The 21187-nt window shown below is 50.6% G+C and overlaps 1 protein-coding gene across 3 annotated transcripts in view; it reads left to right on the top strand.

Moving 5' to 3' along the window:
• The window catches only part of LOC123756099 (centrosomal protein of 164 kDa), a 481504-nt gene that overhangs the window by 364296 nt on the left and 96021 nt on the right, over positions 1-21187 (top strand). For all 3 annotated transcript variants that reach the window (XR_011230545.1, XM_069336540.1, XM_069336539.1), the window contains exon 15: positions 16085-16205. Coding sequence is in view for 2 of the 3 variants with exons in the window: in XM_069336540.1 (XP_069192641.1) it covers positions 16085-16205 (121 nt within the window). In the remaining variant the exon portion in view is untranslated. The remainder of the gene's footprint in view (positions 1-16084; positions 16206-21187) is intronic.

The raw sequence follows: 21187 nt of genomic DNA, 5'->3' as shown, positions 1-21187 counted from the left end.
ACCTGCCTCCCCTGACACCACCTGCCTCCCCTGACACCGCCTGCCTCCCCTGACACCACCTGCCTCCCCTGACACCACCTGCATCCCCTGACACCACCTGCCTCCCCTGACACCACCTGCCTCCCCTGACACCACCTGCCTCCCCTGACCCCACCTGCCTCCCCTGACACCGCCTGCCTCCCCTGACCCCACCTGCCTCCCCTGACACCACCTGCCTCTTTCAACCGCCTGCCTCCCTTGACCCCACCTGCCTCCCCTGACACCACCTGCCTCCCCTGACACCACCTGCCTCCCCTGACACCACCTGCCTCCCCTGACACCGCCTGCCTCCCCTGACACCACCACAAATGATGCCAGCCACCTCACCAGGGCCTAACGTTCACACGACCTGTGCTTGTTTTATTGGCCTCCTCAAAATTTATTCTAAATAGGTATTAGTACAGTACGTAGGCTGTTAGAGGAGGGAGGGAGGGATCCAGGAAACAACCCCCCCTCCCACCCCCCCAATGGCTCAGGGAGCGACCGGCCGGCCACAAAATGCCAGCTGTTATCTACACCCCAATTGTATTAAAAATTCTGTGAAAAGGAAATGTGTTCAAACTGTTTAAAATATGTACTGTATATATTACAATTTTCACCATTATTATTTCTCCAATATGACATTTTTCTAATAAAAAGGCTATTTTCAGTGTAGATAATGCGATAATTATCATTAAATTGACTCTTGGCATCTGACGACGAGAGGAGAGTGAGTGGTCTCTGTGGTCAGGTGGAGGAAGGAGGGTAGGGGCGGGGGAGCACGTGTTGCCTCCTGACAACAACTCTCTCACCAATGCTCCCCTGACACCATTTTATCACCATTTTTATCACCATTTCTCCCTAGAAACAATGGGTAGGGATAATAAAACACTACATAACTGTTTACACTCTGGTGAATCATAGTTGATGACAGCCAGCTCTGACGCTCGGCCTCGGTGACCGCTTGGACGAACATTCCTCACTTAATCGAACATTTGTATGTTCCACTGAACATTTGGTACCGAATTCAATTTGTTCGGCTCTTCCGGGAATTCGATAGAGCGGGGTTCGTTAGTCTGAGGAAGCACTGTACCTGAAATTTATCACTGTTAAACATCATGTTATTTTCTGCTGCCCAATCAAAAACTTTGTTGACATCTGCTTGTAGTTTTTCAATGTCTTCAGCAGAGGTAATTTTCATGCTGATTTTTGTGTCATCTGCAAAGGACGACACGAAGCTGTGACGTGTATTTTTGTCTATATCAGATATGAGAATAAGGAACAGTAGCGGTGCAAGGACTGTACCTTGAGGTACAGAGCTTTTAACATCGCTTGGACTCGATTTTATCTGATTGACTGTTACTCTTTGTGTTCTGTTCGACAGGAAATTGAGTATCCAGCGTCCTACTTTTCCAGTTATTCCCATTGACCTCATTTTGTGAGCTATCACCCCATGGTCACATTTGTCGAACGCCTTTGCAAAGTCTGTGTATATAACATCTGCATTTTGCTTTTCTTCTAGGGCTTCTGTGATTTTGTCATAGTGGTTGAGTAACTGTGACAGACAGGATCTTCCCGCTCTAAATCCATGTTGTCCTGGATTGTGCAATTCATTGTTTTCCATAAAACTAGAAATTTGATTCCTAATCACTCTTTCAAACACTTTTATTATGTGTGATGTTAGTGCAACTGGCCTATAATTTTTTGCCAAGGCTTTACTCCCCCCCTTGTGCAACGGAGCTATATCTGCAGATTTAAGTGCTGCTGGTATCTCCCCTGTATCCAGGCTCTTTCTCCATATTACGCTGAGTGCTCTCGCTACTGGTACTTTACATTTCTTTATGAATATTGCATTCCATGAGTCAGGCCCAGGAGCTGAGTGCATAGGCATATTATCAATTTCTCTTTCAAAGTCTTCCGAGTTTGTGGTAATATCCGTTATATTATCTGCAGCTTGAATGTCATTCATAAAGAAGCTGTCTGGGTCATCAACTTTCATGTTGTTTATTGGTGTGCTAAACATAGCCTCATACTGGCTTCTTAGAATTTCACTAATCTCTTTGTTGTCCTCTGTGTACGTACCTTCATTTGTAATTAACGGTCCAATACTGGTCGAGGTTTTGGATTTTGATTTTGCGTATGTGAAAAAATATTTCGGATTTTTCCTTATCTCTTGTATAGCTTTCTGTTCCAATTCCATTTCCTCAGACTCATATGATCGCTTCAACTTTGTTCTATTTCCTCAATCTCCCTGCTTAGGCTTGTTTTCCTGGCTTGTGATAGAGGTGACAGAGGTCACCCTGGCCTTACAGAGGTCACCCTGGCCTTACAGAGGTCACCCTGGCCTTACAGAGGTCACCCTGGCCTTACAGAGGTCACCCTGGCCTTACAGAGGTCACCCTGGCCTTACAGAGGTCACCCTGGCCTTACAGAGGTCACCCTGGTCTTACAGAGGTAACCCTGGTCTTACAGAGGCAACCCTGGTCTTACAGAGGTAACCCCTGGTCTTAACAGAGGCAACCCTGGTCTTAACAGAGGTAACCCTGGTCTTAACAGAGGTAACCCTGGTCTTAACAGAGGTAACCCTGGTCTTACAGAGGTAACCCTGGTCTTACAGAGGTAACCCTGGTCTTACAGAGGTAACCCTGATCTTACAGAGGTAACCCTGATCTTACAGAGGTAACCCTGGCCTTACAGAGGCAACCTTGGTCTTAACAGAGGTAACCCTGGTCTTACAGAGGTAACCCTGCCCTTGCAGAGGTAACCCTACCCCTTACAAAGGTAACCCTGCCTTTACAGAGGTAACCCTGCCTTTACAGAGGCAACTCTGCCTTTACAGAGGTAACCCTGGTCTTACAGAAGTAACCCTGGTCTTACAGAGGTAACCCTGGTCTTACAGAGGTAACCCTGGCCTTACAGAGGTAACCATGGTCTTACAGAGGTAACCCTGGTCTTACAGAGGTAACCCTGGTCTTACAGAGGTAACCCTGGTCTTACAGAGGTAACCCTGGCCTTACGGAGATAACCCCCTGGCCTTACAGAGGTAACCCTGGTCTTACAGAGGTAACTCTGGCCTTACAAAGGTAACCCTGGTCTTACAAAGGTAACCCTGGCCTTACAGAGGAAACCCTAGTCTTAACAGAGGTAACCCTGGTCTTACAGAGGTAACCCTGGCCTTACAGAGGTAACCCTGGTCTTACAGAGGTAACCCTGGCCTTACAAAGGTAACCCTGGTCTTACAAAGGTAACCCTGGCCTTACAGAGCCAACCCCTGGTACTACAGAGGTAACCCTGGCCTTACAGAGGAAACCCTGGTCTTAACAGAGGTAACCCTGGCCTTACAGAGGTCACCCTGGTATTGCAGAGGTAACCCTGGCCTTACAGAGGAAACCCTGGTCTTAACAGAGGTAACCCTGGCCTTACAGAGGTAACCCTGGCCTTACAAAAGTAACCCTGACCTTACAGAGGTAACCCCTGGCCTTTCAGAGGTAACCCTGGCCTTACAAAAGTAACCCTGGCCTTACAGAGGTAACCCTGCCCTTTCAGAGGTAACCCTGGCCTTACAAAAGTAACCCTGGCCTTACAGATGTAACCCTGGTCTTACAGATGTAACCCTGGTCTTACTGAGATAACCCCTGGCCTTACAGAGGTAACCCTGGTCTTACAGAGGTAACCCTGCCCTTTCAGAGGTAACCCGGGCTTTACAGAGGTAACTCTGGTCTTACAGAGGTAACCCTGGTCTTACAGAGGTAACCCTGGTCTTACAGAGGTAACCCTGGTCTTACAGAGGTAACCCTGGTCTTACAGAGGTAACCCTGGTCTTACAGAGGTAACCCTGCCCTTTCAGCGGTAACCCTGGCCTTACAAAAGTAACCCTGGCCTTACAGAGGTAACCCTGACCTTACAGAGGTAACCCTGGCCTTACAGAGGTAACCCTGATCTTACAGAGGTAACCCTGATCTTACAGAGGTAACCCTGATCTTACAGAGGCAACCCTGGCCTTACAGAGGCAACCCTGGCCTTACAGAGGTAACCCTGGCCTTACAAAGGTAACTCTGGCACCCTGGTGGTTCATTGCTTTAACTGAGGGGCTTTTGATGTGGTCCTTGGCACTTTGGGACAGGTCGCTGTGGGTGACTCCTTTGCTGAGTTCTCGGGGTTTGGCTCTCCTGGCTGTTCACATTCGTAGGCTGTCCAACATCTTGGGCAGCCTGTCCCGATTCATTCCTCTTTCCATGGAATGGACGGTTGACACCAACTCATTCAATTGGCTCTGCCAGATGTACAGGCGCCCGGAGGTGAACCTCTTTGCATTGGCATGGTCGAGGCATCTCCTGGTATATGTGGCGCCCATCCTTTACTGCAAGGCCATTGGGATCGATGCCTTTCAGCAGGACTGGTTAAGGTTACCTATACCTCTTCCCACCGGTTCCGCTGTTGCTTAGGTTCCTGGCTCATTTGGAGACTTAACAGGGGAGAGTAAACCTGTTAGCCCCTTGGTGGCCGGCCCAGCCTTGGTTTCTGGCACGGCTTGCTCAGTGTCCGAACCCTGGGACTTTTCTGCAGCTCCCCCTCTTTCAACAGATCGGTCCAGTTCGGTACATGGCTGGTTCTATCTTCTCCGATCTTCGCGTCTGGTCTTTCTGACTCTGGTTTATCACCATTTGTATGGTGATAAGGTGGCTTCTTTGATGATGTCCCACCTGCGAGTTTCATCTCGGAGGCAGTATGAAGTCTCCTGGCGATCCTTTTGTTACTTTTTGTCCCTTTGTAGATTGTCTTCGGTTTCGGATCGTTTCTTTTTGTCCTTTCTCTCTCTCTGGGTTCCCTCTGTCATCCGGCCTTTGGTGGCGTTGGACAGCTCCTCCTTCTCCTCCTCCTCTGGGGGGTTCAGGGCTGGCAGGGCAGGCTTCCTCCCAGTCCCTTTTTTGGGTCATCTTGGAGTGGGTGCATTTGGGCATGGTCGAAACGACCTCATATCTCAAGTGGGTTTCGCGCTTGTTCGAAACTTGTGCGGATCTTCGGTTCATTCTGGACTTGTCCCATCTAAACTGTTGGAGTCCTTGCCCCTCCTTTCAGATGACCACTCTATCCCAGGTCTGGTTTCTTCTCGAACCAGGTACTTTGATGGTGTTCCCTGGACCTCAAGGATGCATATTGGCATGTTCCTAGTCACCTGGGGTTCAGGGATTGGTTAAGTTTTGTGGTGGGGCATCAGGCTTAATGCTTTCACTGCCTTCCATTCAGGCTGAATCTAGAACCTCACATTTTCATGTGTCTTACCCGGCCAGCCGGTCTGCTTGTCTGCTCGCCAGGGATTTGGTTCTTTCCCACCTTGCCAAGTTTTGGTTCTGGTGAATTGAAGGAAGTCCCATTTGATTCCGTCCCAGGTTCGGACTTGGCTGGGCCTGGTCTGGGATTCTCGGATGGCATCTGTGTCCCTTCCTCTTGCAGCGTTGCTTCCTTCAGCTGTTCTTGGAGGAGTCCTGGGTCACTTGTCAGGAGCAGCTATGCGGGAATCTGAACTTCGCTGTTCTGATTTTTCCACTAGGTCGGGTTTGGCTTTGGAGGCTGTTCTGGTTTCTTCGGAGCAGTCCCTTCTGCCACACTTGTGATCGATTGGTTCGTCCCCCCCCTGGGGGGTATTGCATCGGTTACTGCATCTCCATCTTACTCTTCGGGTTTTTCGGGGTTCAGTACCTTGGCGTCTACTTGTTCCTTTGCTTGATGAGTTCACAAATGCCTCATCCCTTGGCTGGGGTTTTATGATCAGTGCTCACCAGTCCGGTCAAGGTTGTTGGGGTCCGTTGTTCCGTCGGGCTCACAGCACGGTGCAGGACTTCACAGCTGTGTGGCTCTTGCTGCGGTAGATTCAGCTCACTCAGGGCTCTGTGATCTGGCTCCATTCGGACTGCACACCGCTGGTTCATTGTCTGACCCGGGTGGGGAAGGGGGGGAAGGGCTCTTCAAGTGGCTTGTCTGCTGGGTTCTCGGGGTTTAGCTTTCTGTGCGGTTCACATCAGGGGAGTGTCCAACATCCTGGTGGATGGCCTGTCTTGGTTCATTCCTCCATCCACAGAGTGGATGGTCGATGCCAACTCCTTGGCTTTGCCAGACGTTTGGGTGTCCGGACGTGGACCTCTTTGCGTCGGATTGGTCTCGGCACCTCCCAGTTTATGTGGCGCCCTTCCCTGACTGTGAAGCCATTACTGTAGACGCCTTTTGGCTGGATTGGTTGAGGTGGGGGTTCCTTTACCTTTTTCTCTTGGTTCAGCTGTTGTTTCGGGTTCTGGCTCAGCTCGAATCCTTTCGGGGCAGGGTAGTTCTCCTGGCTCCATGGTGGCTGGCCCACTTTGTTTCAGGCACTGCTTGCTCAATGTCCAAACCCGAGAGTTTTTCTGCGGCTCTGCCTCTTGCAACAAGTCAAGCCAGTAAGGTACCTTGCTTTGCGTTTGATGTTTTTGACACGAGTGTATCACCATTTGTATGGTGATCAGGTGGCCTCTCCGATGGTGCGGTCTTCACCACTGCAGTTGAAGATCTGCAGTCCTCCTCTCAGTGATGGTATGAAGTCTCTTGGCTATCTTTTTGCTATTTCCTTTACCCTCGTAGGTTGTCGTCCATTTCTGATCATGTTGTTTTGTTCTTTCTCTCTTGTCTTTTTTAGAACTGGCATCTTATGCTGAATACTGTCGTTTCTTATCGTGTGGCACTGATGGAGCCACTCCAGCTTGGGTTCGAAGTGGATGTCACTTCTGCTTCGTTCCGCAAGCTCATGCGCCGCGTGAGCCATCCTGGTCTTTGGATTGGGTGCTTTCTTTGCTCTCTTCTCCTCGGTTTGCTGTGGTCCCTTTGGTTCAGGATTGCTTCTGGAAGCATTGTTTTTGTTGTCTTTGGCCTCTGGGGATTGGGTTGTGGAGCTTCAAGCTCTCCTCCGGCACAGTTTTTTTCTTTGGGGAGCCCCTACGGCTCCCTGGAGCTTATCGAGCTAATGTATATTATATAAGACCGGGACATTAGCTAAGGAGTTCAGACCTACCAGGGACCAGTGCCAGAACCTGGCCCCCTCAGAGAGGTTTCAGGGAGCAATGGCCCTGGAAAACCCCCTTGTGGTTGGGGTTTTCCTTATCTGCCATCGACTGGGGTTTGCACCCAGAAAGGTAGGCATAACAAAACAAACCCCACATGGTAAAAAACTAAAACAAAAAAACGAACAGAGAGGTAGAAACTTGCTACAATCCCAAGGAAACAATCAAACAAGCAAACATCACACTTTACTGCCGTGCTGATCGTCCGCGCAGCCCTCCCTGCCCAGAGAGGGGGAAGGGGGAGCCCCGGACCTCACCGCGCTACCTGCCTAGCATCAGTTCATAAGCTAATGTCAACCAGGATAGACGCTTCTCTGGCCTCAGTTTCCTAGGCGGTGTTTTCCTTGTGTGGCATTCACTGGCCCTCGGCTAGGCCGCTGTGATTATACACGGCGCAGGGGTTTTCAGTGTTGTCCTCGACCCCTTGTTAATTTTGGATATTTAACCGGCTAGCAACACCTTGCCCGGGCTTCCCGTAGTTGTTACCCCTACGGGCCCTATAAACCCCTGTTGGGGCTCGGTGGACCATTGAATGTGTCTTCCGGGTCCCAACCCGTCTTGTACGGGATCGTCGGTTGCTGTGCCCTTGTCTCCGGGTGACAGTCGCCACTTTTACCTCCGTCATGTTGCCTGTTGGGTCACTGACACCTTGACCCGGAGTCTTGCAAAAGAGATTCTCTGCTTGTTCTCCAGTACTCGCCTGATGTTTCTGTTCAGAGTACAGGCAGCATCCATGTTGCAAGCTAGGTTAGGTTGCTGCAACATGCTAGGTTGGTTTCCCACTTGGATGCCACTGGGCTGTCCCGTTTTGGTTAGGTGCTGTTCGCCTCTTTCCCTCCCCGTTCCTGGCTCTGGACCGTCGACGGGTTTCCGGGTTGGGGCGGGGTTTAGTTGGGGCGAGGTTTAGTTGGGGCAGAGACTCGGGCGGTTTTTGAGGCTGCCCCTTTCGGGTTGGGGACGGAGGTTTTCGAGCCTGTTCCTCCTGCCAAGGCTTCTGGGACTTACCAGCGGCCCTTTCTTGCTGCCTTTCCCATGGACTCTTCCTTTTCTTTAAGGGGTGGAGGGCTTGGAGGACGGCTCTGCCCCAGGGCCTCTGTTGCAGGTTCCTGGGGCTGTGGGGAATGCCTGCTAGCAGTTCTGGGGCAGTTTGCCCCTGCCTGGGTTTTCTCCTTTTGGGCGGAGTTTTTCGCCCATCCAGCCTGCTAGCTTCCCACTTTTGCTGGCGTGTTTTTGTATCTTTTGCGTCCGTCACAGCCCTCTGTTCTGGTGGCCATTTTCTTTTGCTGGTTTACCGGCGTGGCCACCAGGGCGGCGTTGCGGTTTGTTTACATGTGCCTGGGTGTGCGAGCGAGCATCTTGGGTGAGTTTTAAACCTTTTTCAGGGGTTTTATTCTCCTGTTGTCATTTCTTTGCTCTTCTGGTGTTTTCTGCCCGTTTACTGTTCCTCTGGAAACGTTTAAGTGTTAATTTTACACCGGGTTTTCCGTTTTGTCTGTTTTGGGTCTGGGCCTTTGGGTTTGGGCTCAGTGTCTCTGTTATGCTTGCTCCCACATCTTGTCCCACGGTTTTCGGTCTGTTTTGACTGATTCCCTCGGGGTTCTGTCTGGGGGCTGTGCTTTGTCTTTCTGTGGTGTATCTCTCTCAGCAAATGTGGTGGTTTGGGCTCCCCCGGGTATGATTCCGGGTTCCTTTGGGTTCTTTGGTTTTGTTCTGGAAGTTTCTTCTTCTTGGGCCCGCTTTGTGGGTTCAGGGGGCTTTGTTTCCTCGTGTGTGACCCGGTTTCTGCCTTCTGGAGTTCCGGGGTCTTCCTGGCTTGCAGACTGATCTTTTTGGGTCTTAGTACGTGTTGTGGTCATGCTGGGAATTTGGGTTTTGTTGTCGAGGTGGGCCTTTTGATGCAGTTTTGTTCCTTCTTCGCCTGGCCGGCATGGTGCTCTCTGCCCACTGGTCGGCGGCTTGTAATTATCTTTTCACGTGTGTGTGTGTGTGTGTGTACACCTGTGCATGTGCATGTGTACACTGTGTGTGTGTGCACATGTGTATGTGCATATGCACGTGTGTGTAACATACTTTGTGTATATGTGTATATGTATATGTGTGTGTATGTGTATATACATAATATATATGTATATATGTGTATATATACTTTTTCTTTTGGAAGGGGCTCTGTTCCCTTTTCTGTTGACAGGGCGCTGGGGGAGCAGCTTGCTCTGCTGACTCTCGCATGGTCCTGCAGTTAGTGGGCGATTTTGGCTGTCTTCCGGCCTCTGGTGGCGGCGGTTGACGGCTTCTTCCCCTTTGGGGGGTTCAGGGCTGGCGGGGTGGGCTTCTTCCCCTGCGCTTTGTCATGTCATCTTTGTGGGTACATTGGACGTGGTCGATCCGCCCCATCCTTCTGGGGTTCCCGTCTGCTCTATGCAGACATGGGCCTGTCGAATCTGCGGTTCTTCTGGACTTCTTCAGTCTGCACCCTGGATTCTATGCCCTCATCGGAGGATTGTTGTCTCCTGTCCGGCTTCTGTTGGGGCCGGGTGCCTGGATGATGGCCCTGGACCTCCAGGTCAATTCTTGGCATATTTCTCTCCAGTTTTCCGGGTCTGGCACAGTTGGTTGTGGGGCTTCAGACTTACCGCTTTTGTTGCCTAACCTATTTTGTAATTGGCACTTGGTGTATTTACGCATCTTTACTGGATCTTGGTGCCCTGTCTGAGTCTGCTTGGGATTCGTAGTCTGGCCTACTTCGATGACTGGCTGGTGTGGGCTCCCAGTCGGTCCGCTTGTCTGCTCGCCAGATGTGTGGTTCTTTCCAGATTGCCGGGTTTGGTTTCCTGGTGATCTGGAGGCCGTTCCATTTGTTTCCATCCCGGGTTCGGACCTGGCTGGGTCTTGATTAGGGCTTTTGGGCCCCTCCTTGTCTTTCCCTCCAGAAGTGTTGCTGCGGCTGTGGTCCTGCCTACGGTTGTTCATGAGGGGGTCCCGGGTTGCTCGGCGGTTGCTCGAGCAGTTGTGCAGGAGTCTGAACTTCGACGTGTTGGTCTGCCTGCGAGGTCGGGTTTGGCTTCGGCGTCGGTTTGGTTCCTTCGGAGACTCCCCTTCCGCCTCTCTTGCAATCGTTGGGTTCGTTCCTCAGGGGATCTTGTGTTTGTGCTGCGTCACCAGCTTCCTCTTTGGGGTTTTCGGGGTTCCGTGCCTTGGCACCTCCCCGAGCCTTCGCTCGATGTGTTCACAGATGGGTCATCTCTCGGCTGGGGCTATGTGACCAGTGCTCACCAGGTTGACCGGGGATGGTAGGGTCTGTCCGTTCGTCGGGCTCACTGCACAGTTCTGGAGTTCGTGGCTCTACCATTCAGCTCCATTCGGACTGTTCTCTGGCGGTTCTTTGTCGGACCCACAGGGTTTCTCTTAGGTGTTTGACCTTTGGGGTTGGTCCCTTAGCGTGGCTCGTTTGCTAGATTCTCGGGGTTTGGCTAACAGTGAGGTTAGCCAAAGGGTTAGTCCAGGGTGGGTCATGCATCCTGGCGGACAGCTGTCTCGGGTTATTCCTCTGTTTGCGGGTTGACCAGTCGTTGCCGACTCGTTTTGTTGGCTCTGCCGGACGTTTGGTCTCCTGGCCATGGACTTCTTCGAGTCGGTGTGGTCTAGGCGTCGCCCATTCTATGTGGCGCCCTCCTGACTGCGAGGCGTTCATGGTGGATGCCTTTCGGCACGACTGGTCGACGTGGGGGTACTTGTTCCTCTTCTCCCGGTCCAGCTGTTGCTTCGGGTTCTGGCTCAGTTGGAGCCCATTCCCACAAGAGTAGTCCTTATGGTCTCTTGGTGGCCAGCCCAGTTTTATTTTCAGACGCTGCTTCATAGGTGTCCAAACCCGGGGCATTTTCCCGCGGCTCCGCCTGTTTCTGCAGGTCGGACCGGTCCTGTGCGTGACTGGTTCGGCCTTCTCCTCGGCTCATTGCGTCTGGTTTTTTTATGCGGATATCACCAGCTCTGTGGTGATCAGGTGGCTTTGTTGATGGTGTCCCACCTGCGAGCTTCGTCTCGGCGACAGTATGACATTCCTGGTGTTTCTATGCACTTTTTCTTGCTCTTCGTAAGTTGTCTTCTCTTTTGCATCGGGTTGTCTTGTCCTTTCTTGGGTTTTCAGGACTACAGTTTTGATGTTTCTTACTGCTGCCTTGTTTTGTGCGACGCTGGCGGAGCCGCTCTGGCTTGCATTCGGGGTGGACATTACATCTGCCCCGTTTCGTACGCTTTCTTGTGTTTTGTTTCACCTCCGGCCTACTCATGCGTCGCCTAAGCCATCCTGGTCCTTGTTCAGCGTGCCTCCTTATCTTCTCCTCAGTTTGTGGTAGCCGCTTCAGTTCAGGTTTCTGCTCTTTATACTGGTGGTAGGTTTGTACATTTGCAGCCTTTCTCTGTCCTACTGGCAACGGTCGAGACAGCAGCTTTTTGGAGGGGTTCTTGGGTTATTGATGCTTAATTGGTTCGGCCGGGGGTGTATCCTGTATTGGGTCAGGCACCCAGAAAGGTAGGCATTACAAAACAAACCCCACATGGTAAAAAACTAAAACAAAAAAACGAACAGAGAGGTGGAAACTCCCTACAATCCCAAGGAAACAAGCTAACAAGCAAACATCACACTTTACTGCCGCGCCGATCGTCCGCACAGCCCTCCCCGCCCCGAGAGAGGGAGAGGAGAGCCCCGGACCTACCGCGCCGGCTGCCAAGCTTCAGTTCGTAAGCTAATGTCAACCGGGATAGACGCTTCTCTGGCCTTAGTTTCCTAGGCGGTGTTTGCCTTGTGTGGCGTTCACTGCCGTGTGTTGTGTTGTGCGTTGGCCAGGAGTACCTCATCAGTGCCGGGGCTGCATGCGCTTAGTGGCTGACTTCCCTAAGTGCCCTGTGAGTACTGCCCTTGCGTAACAGGGTTATCTTTCCTGGGGCATTCGGGATCTTGCGTCCTGGTGGACAGCTGTCTCAGTTCATTCCTCTGTTCGTGGATTGGCCAGTCGTCACCAACTCGTTTCGTTGGCTCTGCCGGACGTATGGACTCCTGGCCATGGACGTTCTTTGAGTCGGCATGGTCTAGGCGTCGCCCATTTTATGTGGTGCCCTTACCCGCCTGCGAGGCGTTCACGTTGGATGCTTTTCGGCAGGACTGGTCGAGATGGGGGTACCTGTTCTCTTCTCCCGGTCCAGCTATTGCGTCGGGTTCTGGCTTGGTTGCAGCCCATTCCCATGAGAGCAGTCCTTATGGTTCCTTGGTGGCCGGCCCAGCTTCTTTTCAGACGCTGCTTGATAGGTGTCTGAACCCGGGGCGTTTTCCCGCGGCTCCACCTCTTTCGGCAGATCGGATCGGTCCTGTAGGTGCCTGGTTCGGCCTTCTCCTCTGCTCTTCGCGTCTGGTATTTTGACGCGGGTATCACAATCTCTGTGGTGTTCAGGTGGCTTTGTTGATGGTGTCCCACCTGCGAGCTTCGTCTTGGCGACAGTATGATGTTCCTGGTGTTTCTATGCACTTTTTCTTGCTCTTTGTACATTGTCTTCTCTTTCGCATCGGGTTGTCTTGTCCTTTCTGGGATTTTCTGGACTATAGTTATTTGATGTTTTCTTACTGTTGCCTCATTTTATGCGGCGCTGGCGGAGCCGCTCCGGCTTGCGTTCGGGGTGGACGTCACATCTGCCCCGTTTTGTACGCTTTATCGTGTTTTGTTTCACCTCCGGCCTGCTCATGTGTCGCCTGCGCTGTACTGGTCCTTGATCAGGGTCCCTTCTTCTTCTCCTTAGTTTGTGGTAGCCCCTTCGGTTCAGGTTTCTGCTCCTTGGTACTGGCAGTAGGTTTTGTACGTGTGCAGCCTTTCTCCGTCCTTCTGGCGACGGTCGAGACGGCTGGTTTCTGGAGGGGTTCTTGGGTTATTGATGCTTGGTTGGTTTGGCCGGGGGTGCCTGTCCGGTTGCGCTTTTTGCCGTTACGTGCGTACTGTGTCTGAGGATGCGCCTTGGTTTGATCCGGTTCCCCCTCGTTCCCTGTTTCAGGGCTCGGGTCTCCCAGGACGTCCGCAGAGTTTTTCAGTCTTCCAGCCTGCGGTCTGTCTTTGCGCCCGTGCTGTTCGGATATTTGCAGCTTTTGCTGCTGTGCTGGTGACGTCTAGGGCTCATTTCGGGCGCAGGGATTTGAGGGTCGCACAGGTTCTTTGCCGCTCATTCTTTATGCGCGTCTGCTTCTGTGCCTTCTTGTTGCCTTGGGTCGCAGGTTGCAACCTGTTGTCTCGGCTTCTCGTTGCAGAGTTTGTGGCTGCCGCCTCCCGGGTCAGTCCTTTCTTTTCTTTCTCTTTGGGTATGAAGCTCCAGGGAGCTGTAGGGGTTCCCCACAGAAAACTAGCATTGAATGTAATGAAATGCCATTTTCTTGGTGAGCCGCCCTGAGCCTCCCTCCCACCGGTCGGCGTTTTTTTGTTTTTTTTTTTCGCGTTAGTTGAAGCTTAGCTTCTAAACTGAAGCTTGGCAGCCGGCGCGGTAGGTCCGGGGCTCCCTCCTCCCCCTCTCGGGGCGGGGAGGGCTGCGCAGACGATCGGCGCAGCAGTAAAGTGTGATGTTTGCTTGTTTCCTTGGGATTGTAGGGAGTTTCTATATCTCTGTTCGGTTTTTTGTTTTAGTTTTTTGCCATGAGGGGTTTGTTTTGTTATGCCTACCTTTCTGGGTGCAAACCTTGATCGATGGCAGATAAGGAAAACCCCAACCACAAGGGGGTTTTCCAGGGCCATTGCTCCCTGAATCCTCTCTGAATGGGCCAGGTTTTGGCACTGGTCCCTGGTAGGTCTGAACTCCTTAGCTCATGTCCCGGTCTAATATAACATACATTAGCCCGATAAGCTCCAGGGAGCCTCCGGGGCTCACCCAGAAAATGGCGTTTCATTACATTCAACGCTGGTTTTTTGCCCCTCCTTTCGGATGACTACTGTCCCAGGTCCGGCTTCTGTTGGAGCCGGGCGCTTGGATGGTGTCGCTGGACCTCAAGGACATGTATTGGCACATCCCTATTCATTCGCGTTTCAGAGACTGGCTCGGTTTTGTTGTGGGGCATTTCAGAGTTACCACTTTCGTTGTCTCCTGTTTGGGTTGAACCTGGCATCTCGTTTGTTCACACAAATTACCCGGGTCGTAGTAACCCATCTGCATCAGTTAGGTGTTCGGGTGTTCCCTTACCTTGACATCTGGCTGGGTTAGGCTCTTAAGTCGGTCCACGTGTCTGCTCACCAGTGGTTTGGTGCTTTACCAGCTAGCCAGGTTTGGGTTACTGATGAACTGGCGGAAGTCCTATCTGGTTCCCTCCCAGGTTCGGACCTGGTTGGGTCTTGTGTGGGACTCTCGGACCGCTTCCTTCTCTCTTCCTCCGGAGTCTCTCCTTCGGCTGCGGTCCCATATGCGCTTTTTTCTGGGGGCTTCTGGGTCACCCGGCAGCTGCTCGAGGGTCTGCGAGGGAGCCTGAACTTTGCAATGATGGTCTACCCGCAGGGGCAGGTTTTGCTTCATCGGCAGTTCTGGTTCCTTCGGGAATGTCCCTTCCGTTTCTCTTGCAATCGCTGGGTTCGACCCCTTTTCGTCAGCTGCTGCATCGCTGTGCTGCTGCGCCACAGCTTCTGTGTCTGGGGATGCGCTTTGGGTTGATTCTGTTTCCCATCTTCCCTGTTTGCGGGTACAGGTCTTTCAGGTCGTCCGCAGGGTTATTAAGTTTAGCCAGCCTGCCGTCTCTCCCTGTGCCCATGACGTTCGCAAGTTCGCTGCTCTTGCTGTCGTCTTTGGTAACATGTCCTGGGCTGACATTTGAGCACAGGGTTTTTGGCGGTCGAACAGGGTCCTGGGCCGACATTCGGGCATGGGGTTTTTGGTGGTCAAACAGGATCCTGGCTGCATGCTACCTCATAAATGTTCCTGGGCCTAATCAGGCCTGTGTCGCTTTGGGTCGGCGGCTGCAGCCTGTCTCGACTTTGAGTTGAGATGTGGAGAACCGACCACCTCCCTGGTAAGTCCCCTTCTTTACTTTAGTCTTTGGTGAAGTAGCTCCAGGGAACCGTAGGGGCTTTCCCCAGCAAACCAGCATTGAATGTAATGAAACGCCATTTTCTGCGCGAGTCCTGGAGGCTTCCCGGCAACCCTCCCTCCCTCCCTCTAATGGGCAGTTTTTGCGTATTTTGATATCCAGCCTCGGAACTACAGTGTGGATCGCCAGCGCGGGGGTCTGGGGCTACCTCTTCCCCTCTTCGAGAGAGGGGAAAAGCTTTGCAGACATGTGGTGTGGCTCGTGTGATGTCATGCTCGTTTCCTCGTTTTCAATTGGAGAGTTCTGTCCACTTGTTTCATTATTTTCATTGGTTTCACCAGAATAGGGCTTTGTTTTGAGACACTTACCTTTCTGGGTCCCTGTCCCGGTCGATGGCAGATATAAAATGCTCCAAAATCACATGTGTATTTCTATGGGCCATTGCTCCTTGTGCTTCTCTGAGGGGGCCAGGTTCTGGCCGTGGTCCCCAGTAGGCCTAGAACACCACCCACATTGACTGATGCCAAAAGTTAGGACTATCCTATCAGCCTGGATAGCTCCAAGGAGCCTCTGGGACTCGCCCAGAAAATGGTGTTTCATTATATTCAACGCTTGATTTTTTGCCAGGACATGGGATTAATGCAACTTCGTTCCCAGTTGCCTCTACTCTCAGAGGCCCTTGTGGCTCCATGATAACTGATTCTGCCTCCCTTCCTTAACCCCTGCCCCCCTTAACACCCTTCTCCCGCCTGCCGCCTCCTTCCCCTTACACCCACTGCCTCCCTCCGAGCCCCTTCCTCCCTCCCTCTACTCTTCCTCTTCTGTATCATACTGTATTTGATGAGCTTTACAATTGTTATAATGCATAAAGTAATATGCCACTTTGATGAACAAACTTAAAAAATTTGATAATTTAAAATGTCTTGTTATTTAATTGTAGGTTTCATCTTACCATGTGTCCCTGGCTGCCAGAGTATCCGAGACATCGGACACGGAGTCTGATGAGCACACACATGAGGTTCCTTCACTTTCATCTGATTTTGGATTAGACCAGATGCTAGGTATACAAAATTCTTTGTTTCTCATTTTGTTATTATTTATCATAATTTTTTTTCTATACGAGAATTTTCAATAAATTGTGTTTTAAGTGACTGGTACATTAATAATAAGTCTCCAACATGCTTATTCTTTTGGTAAAGTATAAAAATAATGAAGATAATGCTGTATAATAGTATTAGTGAAACCTCAAATAACGAATTTAATTCGTTCCGGCTCAGTGGTTGTCATGTGAAACTGACGTCATTCAAAACAAAGTTCTCTATTGAAAATAATGTAAATAGAAATAATTCGTTCCAGCCCCCAAAACAACAATATGACATTATACACTGGTAATATGATACTGTACATGTACGATAAATGTTTTGTTTGCTTGTTCCCATTTTTACATTCACTTTACCTTATGAAGAGACGTTGCTGGCTTGAGGGAGATGATCATGAGGTGGGAAGGAGGAGAGGGGTTACGGCGTGGAGGGAGACTCAACCTGTGGGTCAGGCGGGCTCTCTATTTTTCGGAATTTAATCCCACTGGGACTGGGTTGTGATTCACTATCACTTGCACGTCTTTTCTCACCCTTTCCACAAACAGTATCTAGTGCCACTTGGTGTTGTCTACATTTTAGGATGTCCCTAAACCAAGACAGCACATTGTCGTTAACCCTTAAACTGCATAACACGTCATATGATGTGTTGAATAACTTGGAATAAATTGCGCATCACGTCATATTACGTGTTGGAGTACCACGCAAGATTTGAACGGCCAGCGAGGTAGGGGAGGCCCCCATATACTGCCCAGGGACTATAGTAAACAACCGCCATTTTTTTTAAATCCAGCTCATGCTACCAACACGTGGGAGGCCTCAATTACCCAGCGGTCACCATGGCAAGCACGGCCGAACGCCCTGGAGGCGTTCGACCTGGAGGCGAATCACCACGCAATTACTTACCCAAGAGCAAATAACTAGTGAATTATTTTCTGAGGGTGAGGAAAGTGATTTTGATGAGTCTGACAATGATAAGAACTATACCCAATTTGACCAGACCACACACTAGAAATTGAAGGGACGACGACGTTTCGTCTCGTCTGCATTGTTTCGTCTGCATTGTTAGAGTCTGCAGACACTAACAATGCTCTCTTCTGCCATGTGAGGGATTCTAATCATCCCATTAATAGGTCTTCCTCCAAAATAATCTTTCCTGCCTCTACTCTACACAGACGCCGTCTTGTAGAATCAGCTCTTATACTCTTATACACAATGTACCCAACATGAACTTGAGTCCTGGCTTTGTTGCTGTGGACTCTTCCCTTTCACAGTATATACTCAAATGCTCTAATCTTTCTAACAAACGTGACTTAACATAAGCTTTCCCCCTTCCATTTCTTTCTTTCTCTTTCCTTTTCTTTCTCTCTTCTCCCTTTTTCTGTTCATTGTCTTCTCCTACGCTCCCATGCTATCCTCTTCTTTTTTCCTATTACTATCTCCTTCGGTGGTTATAATAGGAGCTGCCTCGTATGGGCCAATAGGCCTGCTGCAGTTCTCATTACTACTATCCCCTACACCTGACTTTCCTCCTCAGCTCTCTTACCTATTTATTGCCTGTCCCTACCTCCTCATCACAATCGACTTGAGAATGGTCCAGGACGGACCGAAACGTCGTCGTCCCTTCAATTTCTAGTGTGTGGTCTGGTCAACATACTTCAGCCACGTTATTATGACTCATCGCCTGCATATACCCAATTGACCGATGATAGTAGCACAGACAGTGAAAACGAGATACAGCCTCCTCCCATGGCGAGGCCTACACGCTCACTCGTGCCACCTCGTCCAGTGTCTACTCCAACCCACCCACGACCACACAGTTCCTGTGCTTATTTAGAGTATGATGATATATTGGGCGACGAGTAAGAGGAAGGTGACTCATTTTCTGGTTTTAGTGAAGGGGATTCAGAGCATAGTGTTACCGAGCCTGTTGCTAGTACCAATGGTGTGACCGGGTGAGAATTTGTCGCAACAGCAGCGTCTCGCCCAGCCAAGCACCACCGCATGGCACCACATGAGGAACCAAGACCCTCATGTTCACGTGCTTTCACCCCATGTGCACGTATTGGCCGTACTTTGTGTAGACGGGCTTCACCTCCTGGTCCACGGTGTGCATCGCTTCCTCGCCGTCGTGCCCCTGTTGCGTCTCACAGGACACCAGGTGTACTTGTGTGGAGTGATGGGGACGATTTTATTCCTCCAATTCCTGCCTTTGACAATAAAGATGTTTGGATTACAGACCTTTTCCAACATAATGGTGGGGACATGAGTAAAATTAAATATTTTATAGCATTTTATGATGAGTCGCTGATGGAATATATTGTACACCAAATGAACCTTCATGTGTCTCATCTCATTGGAAAAGAGATTATAGAATATTCATGATTGCAGCAGTGGAAAAAAACAACTGTAGGTGAGATGAATGTATTTTTAGCAATATGTATGTTGATGAAGCATTGTGTCAAACATGCTATCACTGATTAGTGGAGCAAAGACCAGACTATTCCAACACCTTTCTTCGGGAAATATGTGTCCCAAGGCAGGTTTCAGATACTCCTCAGGTGTCTACATTTTGCAAGTAATAAGGACTGGACAGAGGATGATAGACTTTGGCGAGTCAGGCACTATATGAATGAAGTGATTGGAAAGTTCAGAGGTTTCTACGAACCAGCAAAGACCCTAGTGATTGATGAATCCTTTGTGCTTTTTAAAGGACGTGTTGCATTCAAGCATTATATTCCCTTCAAACACTACAGATTTGGATTGTAATTCTTTGTTCTTTATGACTGTGAAACAGGTTACATGTTATACATGATTCTGTATTCTGCTAGCGATGTTGACATTCCCGGAAACGACCAACATGGTTTCTTAGGTAGTGTGTTGAAGTCACTGATGGCACCATGGATGAACAAGGGCCACATTTTGTACATGGATAACTACTATACAAGTCCCTTGCTAGCTAGGGTTTTGATTGAAAATAGAACTGGATTGGTTGGCACAGTAAAGCCAAGAAGAAGGGAAATGCCAGTGTTTGAAAATAAACTTGAAGTTGGTGACTGCCAGCCAAGAAAATGTGATCAAATATTCTCAGTTAGGTGGAAGGACAAGAGAGAAGTGAACTTGCTGATAACCGTTCATGATGGTACAATGGTGAACAGTGGCAAGATGAAAAAAGTGTTTTCAGTGGGGAGCCCCTACGGCTCCCTGGAGCTTATCGGGCTAATAATGTATGTTATATTAGACCGGGACATTAGCTAAGGAGTTCAGACCTACCAGGGACCAGCGCCAGAACCTGACCCCTTCAGAGAAGTTTCAGGAAGCAATGGCCCTGGAAAACCCCCTTGTGGTTGGGGTTTTCCTTGTCTGCCATCGACCAGGGTTAGGCACCCAGAAAGGTAGGCATAACAAAACAAACCCCACACGGTAAAAAACTAAAACAAATAAATGAACAGAGAGGTAGAAACTCCCTACAATCCCAAGGCAACAAGCAAACATCACTCTTTATTGCTGCGCCGATCATCCGCGCAGCCCTCCCCTCTTGAGAGGGGGAGGGGGGAGCCTCGGACCTACCGCGCCGGTTGCCAAGCTTCAGTTCGTAAGCTAATGTCAACCGGGATAGACGCTTCTCTGGCCTCGGTCTCCTAGGCGGTGTTTGCCTTGTGTGGCGTTCACTGCCATGTGTTGTGTTGTGCGGTGGCCAGGAATACCTCATCAGTGCCGGGGCTGCATGCGCTTAGTGGCTTACTTCCCTAAGCGCCCTGTGAGTACTGCCTCTGCGTGACAGGGTTATCTTCCCTGGGGCGTTCAGGAACCATTCCCGTAGAGGTTCTTGCTGCTCGGCATTTGCCTCGCCCTTGGGGCCAGCTGGGGCTTGAGGTCCTTGTTTGGCCCTGGATATGGACTGGTATTGTGCTGGTTACGGCGTCAAGGTGTTGCGCGACCTGCCACTTAAGTGGCGACCGGAGACCTCTGGAGACTTGTAATTTTTGTTTTTTTGTTTTTTTTTGTTTTTTTCTTCCAATTGCCTGGTGGGGGTCTGCCCAGTGTGACTATAGTTCCACTGGTAGTGTTTGGTGGCCCTCTGCTAGGCCCCTGTGATTGTACATGTCACAGGGGTTTTCAGTACTATCCTCTACCCTCTTGTTATTTATGGATTTCTTAACCGGTTAGCAACACCTTGCCCGGGCTTCCCGTAGCAGTCAGCCTACAGGCCCTGGAAACCCCTGTCTGGGCTTGGTGGACCATTGAATGTGTCTTCCTGGTTCTAACCCGTCTTGTACGGGATCGTTGGTTGCTGTGCACTTATCTCCGGGTGACAGTCGCCACTTTTACCTCCGTCATGCTGCCTGTTGGGTCACTGACACCTTGACCCGGAGTCTTGCAAGAAATATTCTCTGCTTGTTCTCCAGTACTCTCCTGATGTTATTATGTTCAGAGTACAGGCGGCATCTGTGTTGCAAGCTAGGTTAGGTTGCTGCAACACGCTAGGTTGGTTTCCCCACTCGGATGCCCCGAGGCCGCCCCGTTTTGGTTAGGTGCTGTTCACCCCTTTCCCTCCCTGTTCCCGGCTCCGGACCGTCTGTGGGTTTCGGGGTCGGGGCGGGGTTTAGTTGGGGTCGAGACTCGGGCGGTTTTTTGGGGGCTGCCCCGTTTGGGTTGGGGACGAAGGTTTTTGGGCCTGTTCCTCCTGCCAAGGCTTCTGGGTCTTACCAGCGGCCCTTTCTTGCTGCCTTTCCCATGGACTCTGCCTTTTCTTTAAGGGCAGAGGGCTTGGAGGATGACTCTGCCCCGGGGCCTCTGTTGCTGGTTCCCGGGGCTGTGGGGGATGCCTGCTAGCAGTTCTGGGGCAGTTTGCCCCTGCCTGGGTTTTTCTCCTTTTGGGCGGAGTTTTTCGCCCATCCAGCCTGCTAGCTTCCTACTTTTGCTGGTGTGTTTTCGTATCTTTC

Source organism: Procambarus clarkii, chromosome 36, assembly GCF_040958095.1.
Source record: "Procambarus clarkii isolate CNS0578487 chromosome 36, FALCON_Pclarkii_2.0, whole genome shotgun sequence".
NCBI lineage: Eukaryota > Metazoa > Arthropoda > Malacostraca > Decapoda > Cambaridae > Procambarus > Procambarus clarkii.
Note: the sequence above shows the minus strand (reverse complement) of the source record. Positions and strands in the feature narration are given on the sequence as shown.